The sequence below is a fragment of the Rhinopithecus bieti genome, unplaced genomic scaffold (assembly GCF_001698545.2).
Source record: "Rhinopithecus bieti isolate Rb0 unplaced genomic scaffold, ASM169854v2 scaffold_13029, whole genome shotgun sequence".
Classification (NCBI taxonomy): domain Eukaryota; kingdom Metazoa; phylum Chordata; class Mammalia; order Primates; family Cercopithecidae; genus Rhinopithecus; species Rhinopithecus bieti.
This window is the reverse complement of record NW_016807982.1, coordinates 1,125,638-1,145,453: the sequence shown is the minus strand read 5'-3', so window position 1 is coordinate 1,145,453 and position 19,816 is coordinate 1,125,638. Positions and strand designations below refer to the sequence as shown.

The following is a 19,816-nucleotide window of genomic DNA, read 5'->3' as shown; positions in this document are numbered from 1 at the left end:
GGTTTCCTGCTCTCCCCTCTGGTTCCTAAAGGTGAATCCACACAGATTTCTCTCTCCCCCATCTTCCAAGAAGCAGAGAGGTGAAGATGCACTCAAGAGGGAGTACTAGATATGCAGTTAAGGCCATTCAGCAGAGTCCACCTACCTTTGGCAGATTATATACATTTTGTAGGCCCTCCAGTCTGGGCGACTGCATTTTTTATGCCCTAATGCCTGTAGGTCTAACAGGAGCCTAGTATAGCTGCTCACTGCTTGTCGTTTCCTTGCTTGAGAACTCTGGCCTGGCCATCCAATCCCATTTATGACCAGCAAATTGTTTGGGGTCAGAAATGGACACCATCTGTGTACGGTGGTGCCAGCTGAGATTAAGAGCGCCTAGTGGGCTCAAATTGTTTTTTCTTCTGGTAAAATGCAACTTTTATCATAATAAAGTGACCATGTCCATATTAACTTTTTGTCCCAATGCTTGTTTTCTCTGAAGTTAATTCAGTCACATATTCAGGCTCCTCTTCTAACTCTGTTTCTCTTGCTGCTCTCATTCTAGTTCTCTTGTTGCTGCTTCAGGGGAGGAGTGAGCTCCTCCATTGAAGTCTTGAACCCATCAAAGTCATGCATGAGGGCTGGAATCAGCTTACTCCAAGCTCCTTTCAATGTTGCTGTTGATATAACTAATAGTTATATATATTAATATACAGGCATACATTGGAGATATTGCAGGTTCAGTCCCAGACCACTGCAATAAAGCAAATATCCCAATAAAATGAGTCACACACATTTTTCAGTTTTCCAGTATAGTCTAAGTGTGCAATAGCATCATATCAAAAATATATGCATACCTTAATGAAAAATACTTTATTGCTAAAATATACTAACCATCATCTGAGCCCTCAGCAAGTCATACTCTTTGCTGGTGGAGGACTTTGCCTCGATGTTGATGACTGCAGACTGATCAGGATGGTGAAGACTGGTGTGGCTGTGGCAATTTCTTGAAATAAGACAACAGTGAAGTCTGCCACATGGACTGACTCTTCCTTTCATGAAAGGTTTCTCTGTAGCATATGCTGCTGTTTGATAGCATTTTATCTACACAGTATAACGCCTTTCAAAATTGCAGTCAGTCTTCTCAAATCCTGCTGCCACTTTATCAACTAACTTCATGTGAAGTTCTAAATCCTTTGTTGTTGTTTCAACAATGTTCACGGCATTTTCACCAAAAATAGTTTTCTGATTCTTCTTAGGAAACCACTTTCTTTGCTCATCCACAAGAAGCAGCTTCTCATCTGTTTGAGTTTGATCATGAGATTTAAATAATTCAGTCACACCTTCAGGTTCCACTTCTAATTCTAGTTCTCTTGCTACTTTTACCACATCTGCAGTGACCTCCTCCACTGAAGTCTTGAACCCCTCCAAGTCATGTGTGAGGGTTGGAATCAGCTTTTTCCAAACTCCTGTTAATGTTGATATTTGGACCTCCTCCTATGAATCACAAATCTTCTTAATGGCATCTAGAATGGTTAATCTTTTCCAGAAAGTTTTCAATATACTTGGCCCAGATCCATCAGAGGAATATACTATCCATGGAAGTTACAGCCTTATGAAATGTGTCTCTTACATAATAAGACTTGAAAGTCAAAATTATTTCCTGATCCATGGGCTGCAGAATGGATGTTGTGTTAGCAGGCATGAAAACAACATTCAATTCCTGTACATCTCCAGTTCTGATGTACAGGAGCTCTCCATCAGAGCTCTTGGGTGACCAGGTGCATTGTCAATGAATGGTATTATTTTGAAAGGAATCTCTTTTTTCTGAGCAATAGGTCTCAACAGGGGGCTTAAAATGTTCAGTAAACCATGCTATAAACTGATGTGCTGTCATCCAGGCTTTGTTCTTCCATTTATAGAGCACAAGCAGAGTAGATTTAGAATAATTCTTAAGGGCCCTAGGATTTTCAGAATGGTAAATAAGCATTGACTTCCACTTAAAATCACCAGTCACAGTCATCCCTAACAAGAGAGTCATTCAGTCTTTTGAAACTTCGAAGCCAGGCACTGACTTCTCTCTAGCTATGAAAGTCCTAGATGGCATCTTCTTCAAACAGAAGGCTGTCAGTGGCTCATGCTTGTAATCCCAGCACTTTGGGAGGCTGAGGCAGATAGATCATGAGATCAGGAGATTCAGACCACCCCGGCCAACATGGTGAAACCCTGTCTCTACTAAAATACAAAAAAACTAGCCAGGCGTGGTGGTGTGCACCTGTAGTCCCAGCTACTTGGGAGGCTGAGGTAGGGGAATTGCTTGAACCCAGGAGGCAGAGGAGGTTGCAGTGAGTCAAGATGGTGCCACTGCACTCCAGCCTGGTGACAGAGCAAGACTCTGTCTCAAAAAAAAAAAAAAGGCTGTTTTTTCTACCTTTAAAATCTGTTGTTTAGTGTAGCCACCTTCATCAATTAGCTTAGTTAGATCTTCTGTGGAACTTGCCAAAGCTTCCACATCAGCACTTGCTGCTTTACCTTGCACTTTTATGTTGTAGAAATGGCCTCTTTCCTTAAACCTCATAAGCCAACCTCTGCTTGCTTTGCACTTTTCTTCTGCAGCTTCCTCAACTCTCTCAGCCATCATAGAATTGAAGAGGGTTAGGGCCTTGCTCTGAATTAGGTTTTGGCTTAAGGGAATGTTGTGGCTGGTTTGAAGCCAAGGACAACGCTAAACATCCTACAATGCACAGGACAGCCCCCTACAATAAAGACTTACTCAAACTGTCTCCATATCAGCAATAAGGCTGTTTCATTTTCTTATTCATGTATTCACAGGAGCAGCCCGTCTAATTTCCTTCAGGAACTTTTCCTTTGCATTCACAATTTGGCTAATGGTTTGGCTCAAGAGGCTTAGCTTTAGGGCTGTCTCGGCTTTCGACATGCCTTCCTCACTAAGCTTTTAATCATTCCTAGCTTTTGATTTAAAGTGAGAGACGCAACTCTTCATTTCATTTGAACACTTATAGGACATCATAGGGCTATTAATTGGCCTAATTTTGATATTGATGGGTCTCAGGGAATAGGGGCACTCAAGGAGAGGGAGATAGACAAGGAATGGCCAGTCGGTGTAGCAGTCAGAACACACACAACATTTATTGATGAAGTTCTCCTTTTTATGTGTGCGTGGTTCATGGCACCCCAAAACGATTGCAATAGTGACATCAAAGATCACTGATCACAGATCACCATAACAGATGTAACAATAATGAAAACCTTTGAAATATGGTGAGAATTACCAAAAGGTGACGCAGAGACATGAAGTGAGCATGTATTATTGGAAAAATGGTGCTGTTAGTCTTGCTCAACACAGGGTTACCAAAAACCTTTCATTTGTTAAAAAAACACAACATCTGTAAAGCACACTAAAGCAAGGCACAATAAAACTAGGTGTACCTGGCCGGGCGCGGTGGCTCACGCCTATAATCCCAGCACTTTGGGAGGCCAAGGCAGGCGGATCACGGGGTCAGGAGATCGAGACCATCCTGGCGAACACTGTGAAACCCCATCTCTACTAAAAATACAAACAATTAGCTGGGCGTGGTGGCGGGCGCCTGTAGTCCCAGCTTCTCGAGAGGCTGAGGCAGGAGAATGGCGTGAACCTGGGAGGCGACGGAGCTTGCAGAGAGCAGAGATCACGCCACTGCACTCCAGCCTGGGAGACAGAGCGAGACTCCGTCTCAAAAAAATAAACTAGGTGTACCTGTAACTTATAACTGGCTTCCTTCTTTTAGTATTGGCATGATTTTTTAATCATTTTATTTTAACTGCTCTCCATGTAAAAGCAGGTAATTGTGATTTTTAAATCCTATCTGACAATTTTTTCTTTCAGGTGGAAGATTTAATCCATTTGCATTTTTTCTTTCTTTTTCTTAGTGAAATATAATTCACACACCATAAATTCATTCTTTTAATGTGTACAATTCAGTGATTTTAGTGTATTCACAAAGTTGTACAAGCATCATGACTGTCTAATTCTAGAACACTTTCATCATTCTCAAGCAGCCCTTAAAAGTCACTCCCTATTGCCCACCCCCACCCCAGCTCCTGGCAACCTCTAATGTACTTTTCTGTCTCTATGGATTCACCTATTCTGGACATTTCATATAAATGGAATTATATGTGTGTTTTTTGTGTCTGGCTACTTCCACTTAACATAACATTTTCAAAGTTCATCCATGTTTTAGCATACATCAATACTTTATTCCTTTTGGCCAAATAGTGTTTCATGATATGAATATACCATATCTTGTTTATCCATTCGACAATTGATAGATGAATTGGGACTATTATGAACATTTCCACTTTGGGACTATTACGTTTCCATTTTTTAGCTATTATGAATTATGCTTCTTTGAACATTTGTGTATAAGTTTTTGTGTGAACACGTGCTGTCAATTCCCTTGGGCATATACCTTGGAGGGAAATTGCCAAGTCATGTAGGAACTCTATGTTTAACTTTTTGAGGAACTGCCTAACTGTTTTCTAAAGTGGTTGCACCATTTTCCATTTCTACCAGCAGTGTGTGAGGATTACAATTTCTCCATATTCTTTCCTATGCTTGTTATTGTTCATCATTTTTATTATAACCATCCTAGTGGATGTGAAGTGCTATCTCATTGTAGTTTACATTTGCATTTCTCTAATGACAAATGGTGTTAAGCATCTTTTTTTGGGTTTACTGTGTAACAAATCATAGTGACTTAATGCAACAGCCATTTTCTTGCTTATGATTGGCAGTTCTGGCAGGATTTAGTGGAGACAGCTCATCTCTGCTCCACATGTTATTGGCTGTTGTGGCTCAGGTGGGCCTAGAAGATTCGAGATGGCCTCACTCACATCGTGGCGCTGGCTGTCAGCTGGGGCATTGTGATTGTTCTCCACATGGTCTCTCCCCTCATTTGAGTTCTTGTCATTTGGTAGTCCTGCCAAACTTCCTTACATGGTGGCATAGTACTCCAAACAATGAAGGTAGAAGCTGCCAAGCCTCTTAGAATGTAACTTGGCTCAATATCACTTCCACCATGTTTTGTTATTCAAAGCAAGTCACAAGGCCAGCCTGATTCAAGGGGAGGGGAAAGGGGAAACAGGCTCTACTCCTTGATGGGAGGAATTGTTAGTAGCAGCAGTCTGCAGATAATCTACCATAAGCATTTAGAACAATGTTTGACCCATATCAAGACCACACTGAGAAGTGAAGATACCTATTCTTACCATCCCAGTGCCAACCAAAATTCATCATCAGGGTCAGCACTGGCAAAACCCAGGTTTTACCACTTGGTCACCTGTTGTGGTCTGCCTCCATGCTATGCCCTGTGTCCTTTCTGGGTACCATGTCTACAGGGATCTCCTACCAGACTCCAAGATTTAGTCCAAGTCATTATCATCTCTCCTTGAACTACTGCAACAGCTCCCTCTTTCTTGTACCACCTGGTCCTTTCTCTACACAGTAGCCAGTATAATCTTGTTAAAATGTAAATCAGATCATATAACTCCAGTGGCTTCCCAAGATGCTCATAATAAAATCCAAATTTCATGCCATGATCTGGCTCGTAGTGACTTCTCCACCTTTGTCTTCTTCCATTCTGTCCTGGCTCATTCCAGTCCAGCATCCCTGGCTTCCTTGCTGTCTCTCAAACACGGCAAACTCACTCTGGCCTTTGGCCCTTTATACCTGATGTTCCATCCCCCACAATACTCTTCTCTGAGATTTTGTATGGCTGGCTTCTTCACATCGTTCAAGTCACTTCTCAAAGTCACTTGATCTTCCCTGATGACCCTGTTCAAAAATAGCACCTTCATCTCATCCCAGAACACCTTTTCCTGACACAGCTTTACTTTTATTCATAGCACCCCCCGGAATTACCTACTCATTTTCTTACTTGTAATCTCTCTTCCGCATGAGAATATAAGTGCAGACTTTGTTCTCACAAACATGCGGAGTGCCTAGCACATGACAGGCACTCAATAAATGTGTGTTGAGTAAATGGGAGAATCTTAGGATCAACCTGTGACAAAATCAGTGGGAAAGCCAACCTCAGTGATGTTGAAAGCATTGCCCTGCCCTCGCGTGGACATCTCAGTTCTGGTGTTCTAATCTTGTCACTTGTTTTCAGAGTTATACTTCAGTACTTTAGTAAAGGGAACTTGCATACTGTAGGGCACAGGTTGGGGTCAACTGATGAGGCAATTGTACGATGTAGCTGGAAAAGGACTATAATTGGCTCCTGTTCTGAAATCTGGGGCCAATGAATACAGTCCAAGGGTGACAGAGCTCCCATTTTTGTCTTGTGTATACTCTGTGTACCACCTTCCTGCCCAGAGACATCTTGAGTGTGAGGAAATAGGGAGAGGTAAGCACAAGAGACAAGAAAGAAAAAAAATCTAATGTTATTGTGTATCTGCTACATGCTAAACAGGTATTATTCCTCATTTCATAGATATGGAAACTGTCCACTGAAGTAGATGGGCATTGTCTGCCAATGCCAGGTGGGTGTGTCAGCAGGAAGTTTGCTTCAACAGATACCCTTGGGTTTCTCTTCTTCCCTGCCTCCTGCTTCAAGAAGCCTGGCATGGATTATGTGATGGTGATCCATCCCTGTGCAGAGCCACTGAGATGTTTGCTCTTCCCCCACAGTGGTGTCCTGTGGCCATCCGGGTTCCCCACCTCACTCCCAGATGTCCGGAGACAGCTATACTGTGGGAGCGGTGGTGCGGTACGGCTGCACTGGCAAGCGAACTCTGGTGGGAAATAGCACCCGCATGTGTGGGCTGGATGGACACTGGACTGGCTCCCTCCCTCACTGCTCAGGTATGGTGCATGGCATTGAGGAAAGGGCTCCAATGGAATGCTTGACTGATGGGAGGTGGACGAGCCCCCAAGGTGTGAGAGTCATTGATGGATGTGAGGGAATCAGACCTCGGAACCCTTATATCTTCCCTCACAGGTAGAGAGCACAGCGAGACAAAGTCTCAATGGAGCTTTATCCTCTGGTGGGCTGAGTCCAGCTTTATCCCCTCAGTCAGCTCTGACCATGCCCAGGGATTGCAAAACTAGAAAGGGCACAACTTTTTAGGTCAACCTTGGCCAGAATCCTGTCCAGATACTTGGTTTTATGAGTTCCTGGGGACAGTTCAAGTCTTTCTGATCAACTCAGGTCCAAGCCCACTCCTGTGCTCTTGACTACTCTGTTTCAGACTCATAGGCCCCAGCTTCCTTCCCTTTCTTATCACTGCCCCTCAACTTGTCCTATGTCCTGGCTACCTAGTGGGATGCAGTCTTCTTCCCTACTGCCTTGAAACACCAGTCCCCAGACTTTTCCTATTAAGTTCATTTTACTGCTAATGAGAACACTGACAGATGCTATCAAAATAGCAAATGTAGAGAACTGCCAGAGGTCCTATAGCCATAGTACCCAAACCAGAAATGAATGTGTAATGTCATATAACATAACAAAATTTTGCAAGTGAATTTTCCTGCTAATAGCAGAAACTATGAGGCTAAAATATTAGCACCTGGCAGCTTTGTCTTCTTTGAGGGAAGCCTGCCTGGCACTAGGAAGGGATTCCATGTTGCCTGCAAGAGGGCAGCTGCTTGTGAAGCTTGATGCTCCTCAGAGGGCCCACCTTGGCATTGAAATTAACCCCTAGCCCTTCCCATGCCAGATCCCTTCAGAAGAAAGGATCATGACCTCCTCCTAATACAGAAGCCTTCTCCTTGATGTGGGACCTTACCTATAAGATGTGCTACTGTTCTTGAAGTTTGACATTCCCAGATAAGCCTGCCTCCCAAAAGTTAGGTCACTGCCAGAATATTTAACGAGATATTCATTAGATCTCTCCAGAAGGAAGAGAGTCCCAAAGCCACTATTTCAAAGGGCTGTTGGTTTCCCAGGAAATCCCAGATACATCACTCTATATGACCACCCAGGACTTTGGCCTCTCACCCCTAATAATCTCATTAATCACCTAATTAAGGAACTGGGCAGGACTTTATAGGAGCCATGATGACTCATTTAGCTGGGCTAGAGGAAGGCCTGTTAACTGCGCCCTGGCTTATTTCTGTTTGGACATCTAGTGGAAGGGATAGGCAATACAGCATGAGAGGACAAGGGTCATGTACATTGCCTCTCCAGCCTCCTGGAGCTCTCTGAAAACAGAATTAGAAGGGATTCAATCTACACGAAGCCTGGACAATGAGTGAACCTTAAATCCCTTGGATGAGAACATGAGGGATGAGAAGAATAGGTGATTAGGAAGAAACATTAGGTATATACCACAGATCTAGAGATAGTTCCTCCCTTCCTGAAACAGATGTCATCTTTTGCAGTGGCATGTCCTGCCAGTCCTATGAAATACACATTCATGAATTCCAGGTCAGAGTTTTTAGTCGCATTGTGTGCAAGCAGTGGACCCAACTGTTGCACAACAAAACCTCCTAAGTCTTTGAGTCATACACCACTGGGCCACCAAGGCTATGGAGAGATTTCTGGAGTTTGAGACCTACTTCAGGAAGTTCCCCACCTATATCTACACTGTCATTCTCTTTACCTCTTTGGCAAATAGTTGCCATCTATCTGCTCTGCCCCCATGGTGCAATATCCTATCCAGACTCCCTTCTACCACTGAACTAGAAGCCTCCAATACTGTAGTGGGGGCCATTCTTTCAGAAAAAGCCCCTAGGACTGAACACCATTGTATTAGTCTGTTCTCATACTACCAAAAGACATACCTGAGACTGGGTAATTTATAAACAAAAGAGGTTTAATCAGCTCATGGTTCTGCAGGCTGTACAGGCTTCTGCTTCTGGGAAGGTCTCAGGAAACTTACAATCATGGCAGAAGGGGAAGCAGGCACATCTTCACATGGCTGGCAGGAGAGAGAGAAAGCAAAGTGCGACACAGTTTCAAACAACCAGATCTCATGAGAACTCACTCACTATTGCGAGAACAGCAAGGGGGAAATCCACCCCATGATCCAATCACCTTTCACCAGGTCTCTTCCCCAACTTGGGGATTACAATTCAACATGTGGTTTGAGTGGGGACACACAGCCAAACCAGTTAACCATCTTGTGCCTATTTTGCAATAGTGCCGGCTCCAGCTGAGGTCAGCTAGCCAGTGTGTGGGTCAGAGCTGCTCACCATCAAGATTGTTTCCAGGGAGACCCAGTTGCGTGAATTACATCCTAGAACCCTTCAAAAGATAAGAAAACCTAGCCAAATGTGATGAGCTCTCTTTTATTAATGTTTACATTGAAGGTTGAAAATGAATCCCCCTTCCATGGTGGGAAGCAGAATGGAGAACATGTGGTTAGGTAGTGTCTTACAATCTGAGTCTAGACTAGGAAAGGGAATAATCCCCAGGCTGAGAAGTGGAAGAGACATAAATGGCAAGTGGTGAGATACACGTGACTTAAACATTTATTGGCTCCAGCAAACTAGATGTGGTCACTCAGATGTTACCATTTGATGCCCACACATGGTTACATGAGGAGATAGATTCCATGACAGTTGTAACTTTATCTTTTCATGCAGTTGTCATTTATTCTGTAACTTTTCTCCTCTTTCCTCATGTTTACCATGGCCTGGTCTGATCTAAGGACATCTCCTACACATTTCTGTGTCATGAAATGTGTTGATCCTGCAGGGGACCATAGATCTTGTGGCTTTGTTTCCTGTTCTCTACCCTTCTTCGCCCCTTGGGTCCTTATAGGTCTCTTGAGTGGGTTTGCACAATACCAGAAGCCAGAGAAATGCAGGAATGTAGCAAGAGGAAGGGGGTGGAGCAAAAATGAAATAAGAGGGTCTGAGATGTTTATTCTAGAGCTCACCTGTATTGCATAATTTGTGAGTAGCGAATCCTCAATGAAAGGCCCAGCATCGATCACCTTGAATATTTATCATTTCTTTGTGGTGAGAACATTTAAAATTCTCTCCTACAGCTACTTGGAAATATACAATACATGCATGAAAACATCATCTCATACCCCATAAATATGTACAATGATTATTTGTCAATTAAAGATAAAACGAAACTTTTTAAAAAGTAATAAATAAATAAACAAATAAAGGCCCAAGATCAAGAGTCAAGCTAGGCAGTTGAGAAATGAAGCTATGCTAAGGAGTTTGGACTTTATCCTTTGGGCATTGGGGAGCCAGTAGAGATGTTTCTGCAGGAAAAAATTTTTTGAAAAAAAAAAAAAAAAGTCAGCTGGTTAGTGATTGTGAAGATTAGAGGAAAAAGTAGAAGATGGATTCAAGGGAGAGTTTACAAGGAGGGGACATTAGTTGGGAGGCTCTTGCAAAAGAATGTTGAATGTCTAAGCTAAGACAATGGCACAGGAGAGGAGATGGGACTACAGAATCAGCTGGTGTTTGTAGGGAAGAGAGGAAGGGGAGAAGGAGGACCTGTGGCCAGTTTGGATCACTGAAATTCCAGACTGGCACGGGCCACAGAGCCTTTCCTCTGCTTTCTTGCTTCCCCTCCCTGTGTGGTTCCCGGGGACTTACCCATGGCCTCAGATCTTTGTGTTCTTCCATCATGGCACAGGGAGACAGGAGCATGTGCAGGTAACTTGTGCTAGGCCTCATTCATGGGACCCACTGCTTCCTCTTAGTCACATCCCAGTATCTTTCTCCCCTGCTTCTCCACTCCCTTTTCTTCCCTGAAAAACAATGGGGTTTGTGTGGTTCTGGTCCATAGGAACTAGCATGGGAGTTTGCGGTGACCCTGGGATCCCGGCTCATGGCATCCGTTTGGGGGACAGCTTTGATCCAGGCACTGTGATGCGCTTCAGCTGTGAAGCTGGCCACGTGCTCCGGGGATCGTCAGAGCGCACCTGTCAAGCCAACGGCTCGTGGAGCGGCTCGCAGCCTGAGTGTGGAGGTAATGTATGTGACCATTCTGCTTCTCCCCTTTGCCCAGTCCTAAAGCTCGCCCCTACTCCTGCTCTTATTCCCAGGCACCTGCCCTCACAGAGGAAACCATGGCCCCATTTGAACCCTCAGCCTGGCTGATAGGGACTGCAACAGAAAATTCATGTGCATATTCATTAGTAATCAAAAGACAAACATATTCCCACCCTCACCTCAAAAGGGAAGAAATAAAAAAAAGACTGAATTTGACTCACTATATCCTTCATTTCTCATATAGTTTCATTCAGCAGCTATATGCCAAGTGCTGTGGAATGGGAACACAATGGTGACCAAGATGGACATTGCCATGGTCTGGATGTTTGTGACCTCCCAAAATCATATGTTGAAACCTGGTCACCCAGTGATAGTATTAGCAGGCGGGGTCTTGGGAAGTTGTTAGGTCATGGAATGGCATTAGTTCTCTTATTGAGAAAAGAAAATACCTTAGAAAGCTCCCTTTCCCTTGTGCCATGTGAGGACACAGCAAGAGACACCGTGTCCGAGTCTGAACAGATGGAGACACACATCTTGCTCTCCTGGGGCTTACAGTCTAAGGGAAGAGGCTACATGAAACAAATATTCAGTGTGCCAAAAGATATACAAATCCAATTTTAGAAAACTCTCAAAGTAATCTAGGCCCTCAGTGATGTTGCCTGAGGTAGTGCCAGTGGGATAAATTATCATTTTTCCATATATTCCCAAGTTTCTGGGGAAAAAAAATATATTTTTTAAATCTCTCTCTCCTCTTGCAGCTGGTCCCCAAATCTCTCTGTCTCTCTCTTTCTAAAATTCAGCCTGCATAGTACTCTCCTAGGCAGGAAGCAGGTTTAACAGCTGAGAGTAAGGTTGAGTGAGAAGATCTGGAAGAGGAAGGAGATGATATGAAATAATCATCTAGCAAGATATGAGTGGAATGGAATTGGGAAGTGTGTAATGGCCAGGCAGCACTGAGCACTCACTTAAGGTGGGGGATCATTAATTTAAAGTGAGAGCAGTCAGCATGGGACCGTGTTTTTGTTCAAGCTCATTTTGCTACCTAGTTGTGGGCACAGAGCAGATAGTGCATTGGGTACAGAGCTGGAGATTTGCCAAGCAACTAAGACATTGGCAGAAGCGGCAAGGGAAAAGAGGGTGAATGTGAGGCAGAGATGATGATGGATCTTGGCATTTAAGCTGGGTAAGGAGGGAGCGGATGTTTGAGTGGAGTAAAAGGCAGTGAGAAAGTGGTAGGATCAATGGATTATAGGTCACCATAGGACCAAATAATCACCAGAAAACGAATTCCAGAGGGAGGGAGCTGAGGGGACAAGAGGCGGTGGTTAGAGAGCAGGCTGCTGGAAACTGAGATTGTGGAGTAGTCCTGCAGAGCAAGGGGAGATGTGCTAGCCCAGGGGAATCCAATCTTTTGGTTCCCTGGGCCACACTGGAAGAAGAATTATGTAGGGCTACACATAAAATACACTAACACCAACAATAGCTGATGAGCTGAAAAAAAATCACAAGAAGGTCTCATAATGTTTTAAGAAAGTATATGAATTTGTGTCGGGCCGTATTCAAAGCCGCCCTGGGCCACATGCAGCCTGTGGGTTGCAGGTTGGACAGGTTTTCTCTAACCTGTCACCACCAGGGGACTCCTGCCTAGGAAATGAAACAATGGCATCAGAGCCCTCTCCCACTTGTCTCCCCAAAATCCTGCCTTTTCTGGGAGTACTATTTGCAAAGTTAGTTTCTATAGAATTTTGCAGGCATAGCAAGAGAGGTTTGTGGCATTGGGAGAGTGTAATGCAAGGGAGAATTTAGTATATTCTCGCATATGAATGTGACCCACATCCACATCCACACCACTGAGATCCCAGCGTGGAGTCAGTTACCATGTCAGTTACCTGAATGTTCAGAGACAGAAAGTGAATGGTTATGAGTTTGGACCCAGAAGTGAATGTTTGTTAAATGAAAGAGAGAGAGAATACACATATGCACACAGCTCTGATGACTGCTCTTGACAAACTCCTACCTGTCCTTAAAGGTTCTACTCAAACTCCTATCTCCAGCCCCAATAAACTGCTTCCTTCTTAGTGCTTTTTCTTTTCAACTATAACATTTAATATGTCATACCTTAATTCATCTGTTGATAGGTAGATTTCTTAGAATAGAATAAGCTCCTCAAGGGCAGGGGACATAGCCTGGTCATTGTTGTATTCTGGGCACCTAGGCAGCACGAATGTTCATCGAATGAATGAATGCCAAGGCCTATCTGTTGTGCTAATTGTATAGGAATCATTTTGTAGATTTTATTTTGGGACCACATAAATGTTGTACATATTCAGAAAATTAAATCAAAGATTAGAAACATGCGATCTCTAAATATTAGAATCCTTATGGAAACAAATGAACCTAACTATGTATCAAGTTGATGACTTAATAACCCCAATAATTATTTCAACTGACTTGAAAAAAATGGAATTTGACTGCGGTGTGTATCCTAAGGACAAAGAGAACTACAAAAGAATCTTAAACTGTTTTCAGCAATCATATTGTTAACAATAACATTGATATTACTATCCTGAAACTATTGTATATGCAATACCATAATGTATATGGATAAAACAAACACAAGTTATAAGTTATTTATTGTCATTAAGAAGATTTTCAGAATAAAAGAGAGAAAATATAAAAATTTAAAAGTTAGGGAAAAAACTTTAATCCTAAATTTGGATTGATAATATCACTATAAACTCATAATACATTTTCTCTTTTTAATTATGTTTTATTTGTTCAAATGTATGGGGTACATGTGAATTTTTGTTTTATATATACATATAATGCACAGTGGTCAAGTCAGGGCATTTAGAGTATCCATCACCCAAGTACAATACATTTTTGACTCCAGTCTCCCTACTCTGATATCAGGCATTGAACTTATTTCTTCTTTCTAACTGCATTTCCATGCCCTTTAACCCACTTCTCTTCATCCTCCTGACTCACCCTTCCCAGTCTCTATTATCTGTTTTTCCACTGTCTACCTCCACAAATCCCAGTGTATTTTCAATTTAAGAAGTTATTTTGCCAGCTCTGACTCTAAAAGTCTAGAATCAATGACCAGGTCAGTGGCAATGAGTACTCTTAGTGCCTGGATTGTGGTCCGTTCTCCATTAAAATAAACTAGACTCTTTGGAGAAATGACTAATTTCCAGGCTGGTGCAGGAAATATACAAGACAAATACGGAACATCTTGTCAATCCAGCAAGGATTCCACCAAAGATAACTGAGGTCATGTTAATGGGACTCGGGAGCCAACTGGAAGAGGCTCCTGTTGGCTAAAGATGGAGAATCTGAGCATCAATAAGAATAATAATGGCAATGGATGGGAACATAAAAAATATCTTTAGACCCATGAGTTCAAAATGATTCCTAAATAAACACATTGGTCACCTTTGGAGTTTGCTAGGAAACCAACTCATTATTCTGACATTTGATTTAAAATAAAAACCACACACAAAAAATCAAGCATTATCTTGCCTTCCTATATGAACAGTATTTCAGGATAAGCAAATATTTGATGATAGAAAATTTCTTTCTTAAAGAACTCTAGCTAATGCAGAAAGAATGATAGAATATCACCACTTTCCAATCCCTAATGAAATAATGAATCTGGTCACTGACTGCTAAAACTATTAAGTGAAAAACTAATGGAAACCTCATAATGCCACATTAGGCAGATAAGCTGGAAATCATTGATGAGCCTCAACATCATGAACCAGAAAACACCCAGACATTCTGTGCTTCCTGATCCAATGCAGTAGGAAAGGCCCAAAACCACCTATGAATACCATTGCCAAAAGGTGGAAGTTGATTACAGGAAGGAACTACAGGGGATAGAGGAATATGTTAAACTATATCTCATTGATGCAGTTAGCAAAATCCAGAAAGTGTGACGTTCTACATGACAGATGTTCTGGTTTCTGTAACAAATAAATTATAGAAGCAGAAGTAATCGTCTCTGGGTTTAAAGTCTTAGAGACGTGTCAACCAAATGTCATATGTGGACCCTATTTGGATCCTGATTCAAACAAATCAACTGTTAAAAAAAGAGAAAGACAACTGAGGAAAATCAAGCACTGATTGGATATTTGGTGATATTACGCAATTGTGTTCAAAATTTTAAGGACAATAATATAATAGATCATCTTTTTTCTTTAAAAAACTGGAATTTGTTGAGAAAATTCGAAAGATTCATAGGGGTCTCTCCTTCCTGTCTAGGGGTGAGATAATTCGATACAAAAGCAGCATGAGAGGCATTTCTATCCACGGGGTCCCAAGGTAGCATGTGGCTTCCACTGGGCAGTTCTTAGTCCCCCCAGATTCTGACCACCATTGTTCTGTTGAATAACATGTATTTTTGTCTTCCTAGTGATCTCTTGTGGGAACCCTGGGACTCCAAGTAATGCCCGAGTCGTGTTCAGTGATGGCCTGGTTTTCTCCAGCTCTATCGTCTACGAGTGCCGGGAAGGATACTACGCCACAGGCCTGCTCAGCCGTCACTGCTCAGTCAATGGTACCTGGACAGGCAGTGACCCTGAGTGCCTCGGTGAGAGCCCAGGCCCTATGGGCTCCATGGCCAACAGTGGCCCAGATCCTGCATGCCAGAGAAGAAGGCTGTCCATGGAAGATGGTGCAGGATGGTTGGGATGGTGGGACTTGAGCCTGAACGAGAATCACATGCATAGCCTCTGTTGAGCATATGCTGTGTGGCAGCCACTAAGCGAAGTACTTTGTTTCATATGCACATGTTGTTTGATCTTCACCATAACTCCAGGAAGTAGCTACTGTTATCCCCATTTTATATATGAGATGGCTGACTCTCACAGAGGCAGAGAATGTATATTGGCCATTTCTCAGGCTCTAGCCAATTCCTTGGGCTTTCCCTTTTCTCTCTTAGGATCAAACCCCATAGCTCAACCTGATTCTCTTTTCACTTCAAAGATGCGGCTCTCCGCCATCTTTGTTGCTTCGTTCTCTCCTTGTACTCGACCCCACCCAGTAGGGGTTCCTGAGCACAGTGTAGGCTCTCAGCTCCCATTTCTTGCTTCTCTCAAGGGTCGTCCCAGACCTTTTCCAGGAAAAGTGAGTCACTGTGGGATCCAGATGGAGGGAAGAGATGGGATGAGGAAATGTGACAAGATTCTCCCTGTCAAAGCCCTAGTCTGTAATTTCAGCTCCGTCTGAAATCCCGTGTCAAGTTCACTTTGGTTTTGAGACCAGAGCTCACCAAGCCCCACCCTCAATTATATGATGACATAGGCATAACCCTTTCATGGGCCATAAGACCCTGCTTCCAGGCTGTCGTCCCTACAAGTCCTCTGTAGGTGCTGTTGGGCCTACAGAGGCCTTCTAGGTACAACAGCAGGTGATAAGATGTACCCCTCAGCAGACAAATCAATTGTCTTATGTGATTCATTAATATACCTGAGGCTCTTCAAACAGAAAACTCCCTTTCCCTGGGCCCCAGACTCTTTTAGGAACTGAGCCCTCTGGATACTTCCTCTTAGAGGGGACACTTTGAATAAGGTGAACCTTCATAGCCCAAGTTGCGGTGGTACCTAAGGACAGTGTGGGCAAAAACAGGGCTAATGCCAGGGATTTGACCAAACAAAATTTAAAATGGGCAAGCTGGTGTGGTGGCTCCTGCCTGTAGTCCCAGCTACTCAGAAGACTGAGGTGGGAGGATTGCATGAGCCTAGGAGTTTGAGGCTGCAGTGAGCCATGACTGCCTCTGCACTCCAGCCTGGGTGACAGAGTGAGACCCTGACTTAAAAAAAAAGAAATTTACAATGGGTAATGTCCAACTGGGATCCTGTGAGGAGACAGGGCATCCCTGATCTGACAGTTTCCATTCTTGGATGCGTGCAGGGAGTGATAGGGATGGTATTGGAGAAGTGGGGTCCCGGCTGGGAGTGAACAATGCTGTATCTCTCTTATCCTAGTCATAAACTGTGGTGACCCTGGGATTCCAGCCAATGGCCTTCGACTGGGCAATGACTTCAGGTACAACAAAACTGTGACATATCATTGTGTCCCTGGCTATATGATGGAGTCACACAGAGTATCTGTGCTGAGCTGCACCAAGGACCGGACATGGAATGGAACCAAGCCCGTCTGCAAAGGTGTGTCTGGGGCTGCAGATGTGGACAGAGGGCCAAAAAGATACAAAAGTGAGATGTAGGCCCTGAGCATCTATCTAGAGGGGTGAGGGGTGAAAGGCCAACCCTAACATCTTATCAGGGAACGTTCAAGGTGAGAAAACTGTCCCCTGAACATCTGCCAGGAGAGAATCAGAAGTACCAAGATAAGGCCTGGGCCATGAACATTGAGGGGAGGGTCCCGCACACAGAGGACTGGGTTGTCACACTTGAGAGAGGGCATTGTAAGGTACAAAAAGATCAGAACTCCCACAGTAAGAGGGCCCCATTCTGGTTCTTCCTGCTTAGCCCAGGCTCCAGGTGGGTGCAGGGTAGTCGGTGATATCAATGATGGTGATGCGGGCTGGTTTTCCAGGACAGCATCAGAACTCAGCCTTCTTTGGTCTCCCTCCAGCTCTCATGTGCAAGCCGCCTCCACTCATCCCCAATGGGAAGGTGGTGGGGTCTGACTTCATGTGGGGCTCAAGTGTGACTTATGCCTGCCTGGAGGGGTACCAGCTCTCCCTGCCCGCGGTGCTCACCTGTGAGGGAAATGGGTCCTGGACCGGAGAGCTACCTCAGTGTTTCCGTAAGTTGCTCACAAGGGCCTTTGGTGCATCCTATTCAATAGCTCCTTCCCCTTGCCTCCTTGGAGCTTTGTGGCTAGAAGGCCCAGAATCAGTAGTCCCCTCCCCAAAACCAGGGAGGAGCTTCATCAAAGACACTATCAAAGAGGGAAGGAAGTGGAAAGGAAGAAAATGAGGATCCCTTAATTGAGCCCTGGTGTGAGACACTGTCTAGAGTTACAGAAGGAAATTAAGCTGGAGATATTGGCGGTGGTTTTTTTACCTGAAGGGTTGTTAACTGTATGGAATAGTACTAAAAGATCTGGGGGTACCCAGTGCTAGATACATATCTGTTTTCATGAAAAATGGCCTGCACAGAAAGACTTCTGGGAAACCTGTGCTTTTCTGGTGAGTTGCTTTATTTTTTATCCACCTGGCCCAATTGTATCCTGAGGAGCCCCAAGTCTATTCCAGGGCTTACTCCTTACTGAGATCCCCAGTAAGCAGGTTCTGGGTCACTTATTCTTGTCACACCCCATGAATGGGCTCTGGAAGGTTTTCTCCATGCCCGTGCTTTGGACAAACAGTAGGACGTATTTTTCTAATTGCCATTTATCTAATTCTGCAGAAAACTATCCACCTACTCATGATGCTGTTTTGAGTTCCTCTGAAAATTTGCTTCCATCTGGGAATTTCCTCAGAGGTTAGGGCCAGCAGCTCAAAACTGGACACAGACGTTTGGTGTAATGTTACCCTCTCCAACCTTCACATACTACCAGGGTCAAGTCTGGACTCAGCAACCTTGCTTTTCCTCTGGAGAAATAGCTGAAGTGCCTTTTAACAATGAATTACGTCATCATGGAAAAATTTTACCCATTAGAAAATACAAAAAAGAAAGTAAAAGTCATCTGAACTCGCACTTTCCAATGGTAACCACAGTTCAGCTTGTGATGGTGTCCCATGTGAACCACTGTGCATTTTTGCATAGATAGTGATATGTATACATTTTCAAGAACTGGTATTGGCTCATGCTGTGTGTACTGTTTCATAACTTATATTAATTGATAAGCCACCAAACCCTTTTCATCAGTACCTTTCTACCTTTCTTTGTCAGTATTTACTGATCTATGCATCATCATTTTTAATGGCTTTAAAGAATTTCCTTGTAGATACAAGTTGTTTAATCTTTTCGCACTGGTGATGAATTTAGATTATCTCCAACTTAATCATGTTGGAAGCAGTTCTGCAATATGTATTCCTGAAAATTGCCTTTCTTGGCCGGGCCCAGTGGCTCACGCCTGTAATCACTTTGGGAGGCCGAGGTGGGAGAATCACGAGGTCAGGAGATCGAGACCATCCTAGCTAACAAGGTGAAACCCTGTCTGTACTAAAAATACAAAAATTAGCCAGGCGTGGTGGGCACCTGTAGTCCCAGCTACTCGGGAGGCTGAGGCAGGAGAATGGCGTGAACCCAGGAGGCGGAGCTTGCAGTGAGCCGAGATTGCGCCACTGCATTCCAGCCTGGGTGACAGAGTGAGACTCCATCTCAAAAAAAAAAAATTAGCCAGGTGTAGTGGTGCACACATGTAACCCCAGCTCCTTGGGAGGCTCAGGTGATCTGCCTGCCTCGGCCTCTCAAAGTGCTGGGATTACAGGCATGAGCCACTGTGCCTGGCCAATGTGTGTTTTTTATTAAGCTGGTTTAATACAGTGATTTTAAATTTCTTTAATCACCAAAACCCTCTTGTCATTCTCAAAAAAAAAAAAAGAAATTGCCTTTCTTTACTCCTGCAGCAAAGCCCTAGGCATGACAATGCTGGGCCGAGGGCAGTCACGCCTCCCTTCTTGACATATGTTGTCAAACTGTCTTCTAGAAAGTGTCCCAATTTACATTCCCCACAGCAGTTTATGAGAATGTTTCTAGATGCACACCCTCATCAACAATGGATTGTGCCAGTATTTTTAAATATTTACCAGCCTGAGGAGCTTAAAAAGATAGCTCATTACTTTAATTGGCATCACATTGCTTATGAGAAAGGCCAAGCCAGTTGCTCTTCACTTGTCAGCCGTTTGTGTTTCTGGTTCTTCCTGTTGCCTCCTTCTGGATACAGTAACTTCCCATCAAT

The 19,816-nt window shown here is 43.6% G+C and overlaps 1 protein-coding gene across 1 annotated transcript in view; it reads left to right on the top strand.

Annotated features, from left to right (window-relative positions):
- Nucleotides 1-19,816, top strand: part of CSMD2 (CUB and Sushi multiple domains 2) — a gene marked incomplete at its 3' end in the record, with an annotated part of 670,449 nt that overhangs the window by 631,430 nt on the left and 19,203 nt on the right. Inside the window, 5 exon segments of the mRNA XM_017884421.1 lie at nucleotides 6,671-6,844; nucleotides 10,737-10,919; nucleotides 15,357-15,533; nucleotides 16,930-17,109; nucleotides 17,540-17,713. Coding sequence (XP_017739910.1) covers nucleotides 6,671-6,844; nucleotides 10,737-10,919; nucleotides 15,357-15,533; nucleotides 16,930-17,109; nucleotides 17,540-17,713 — 888 coding nt within the window.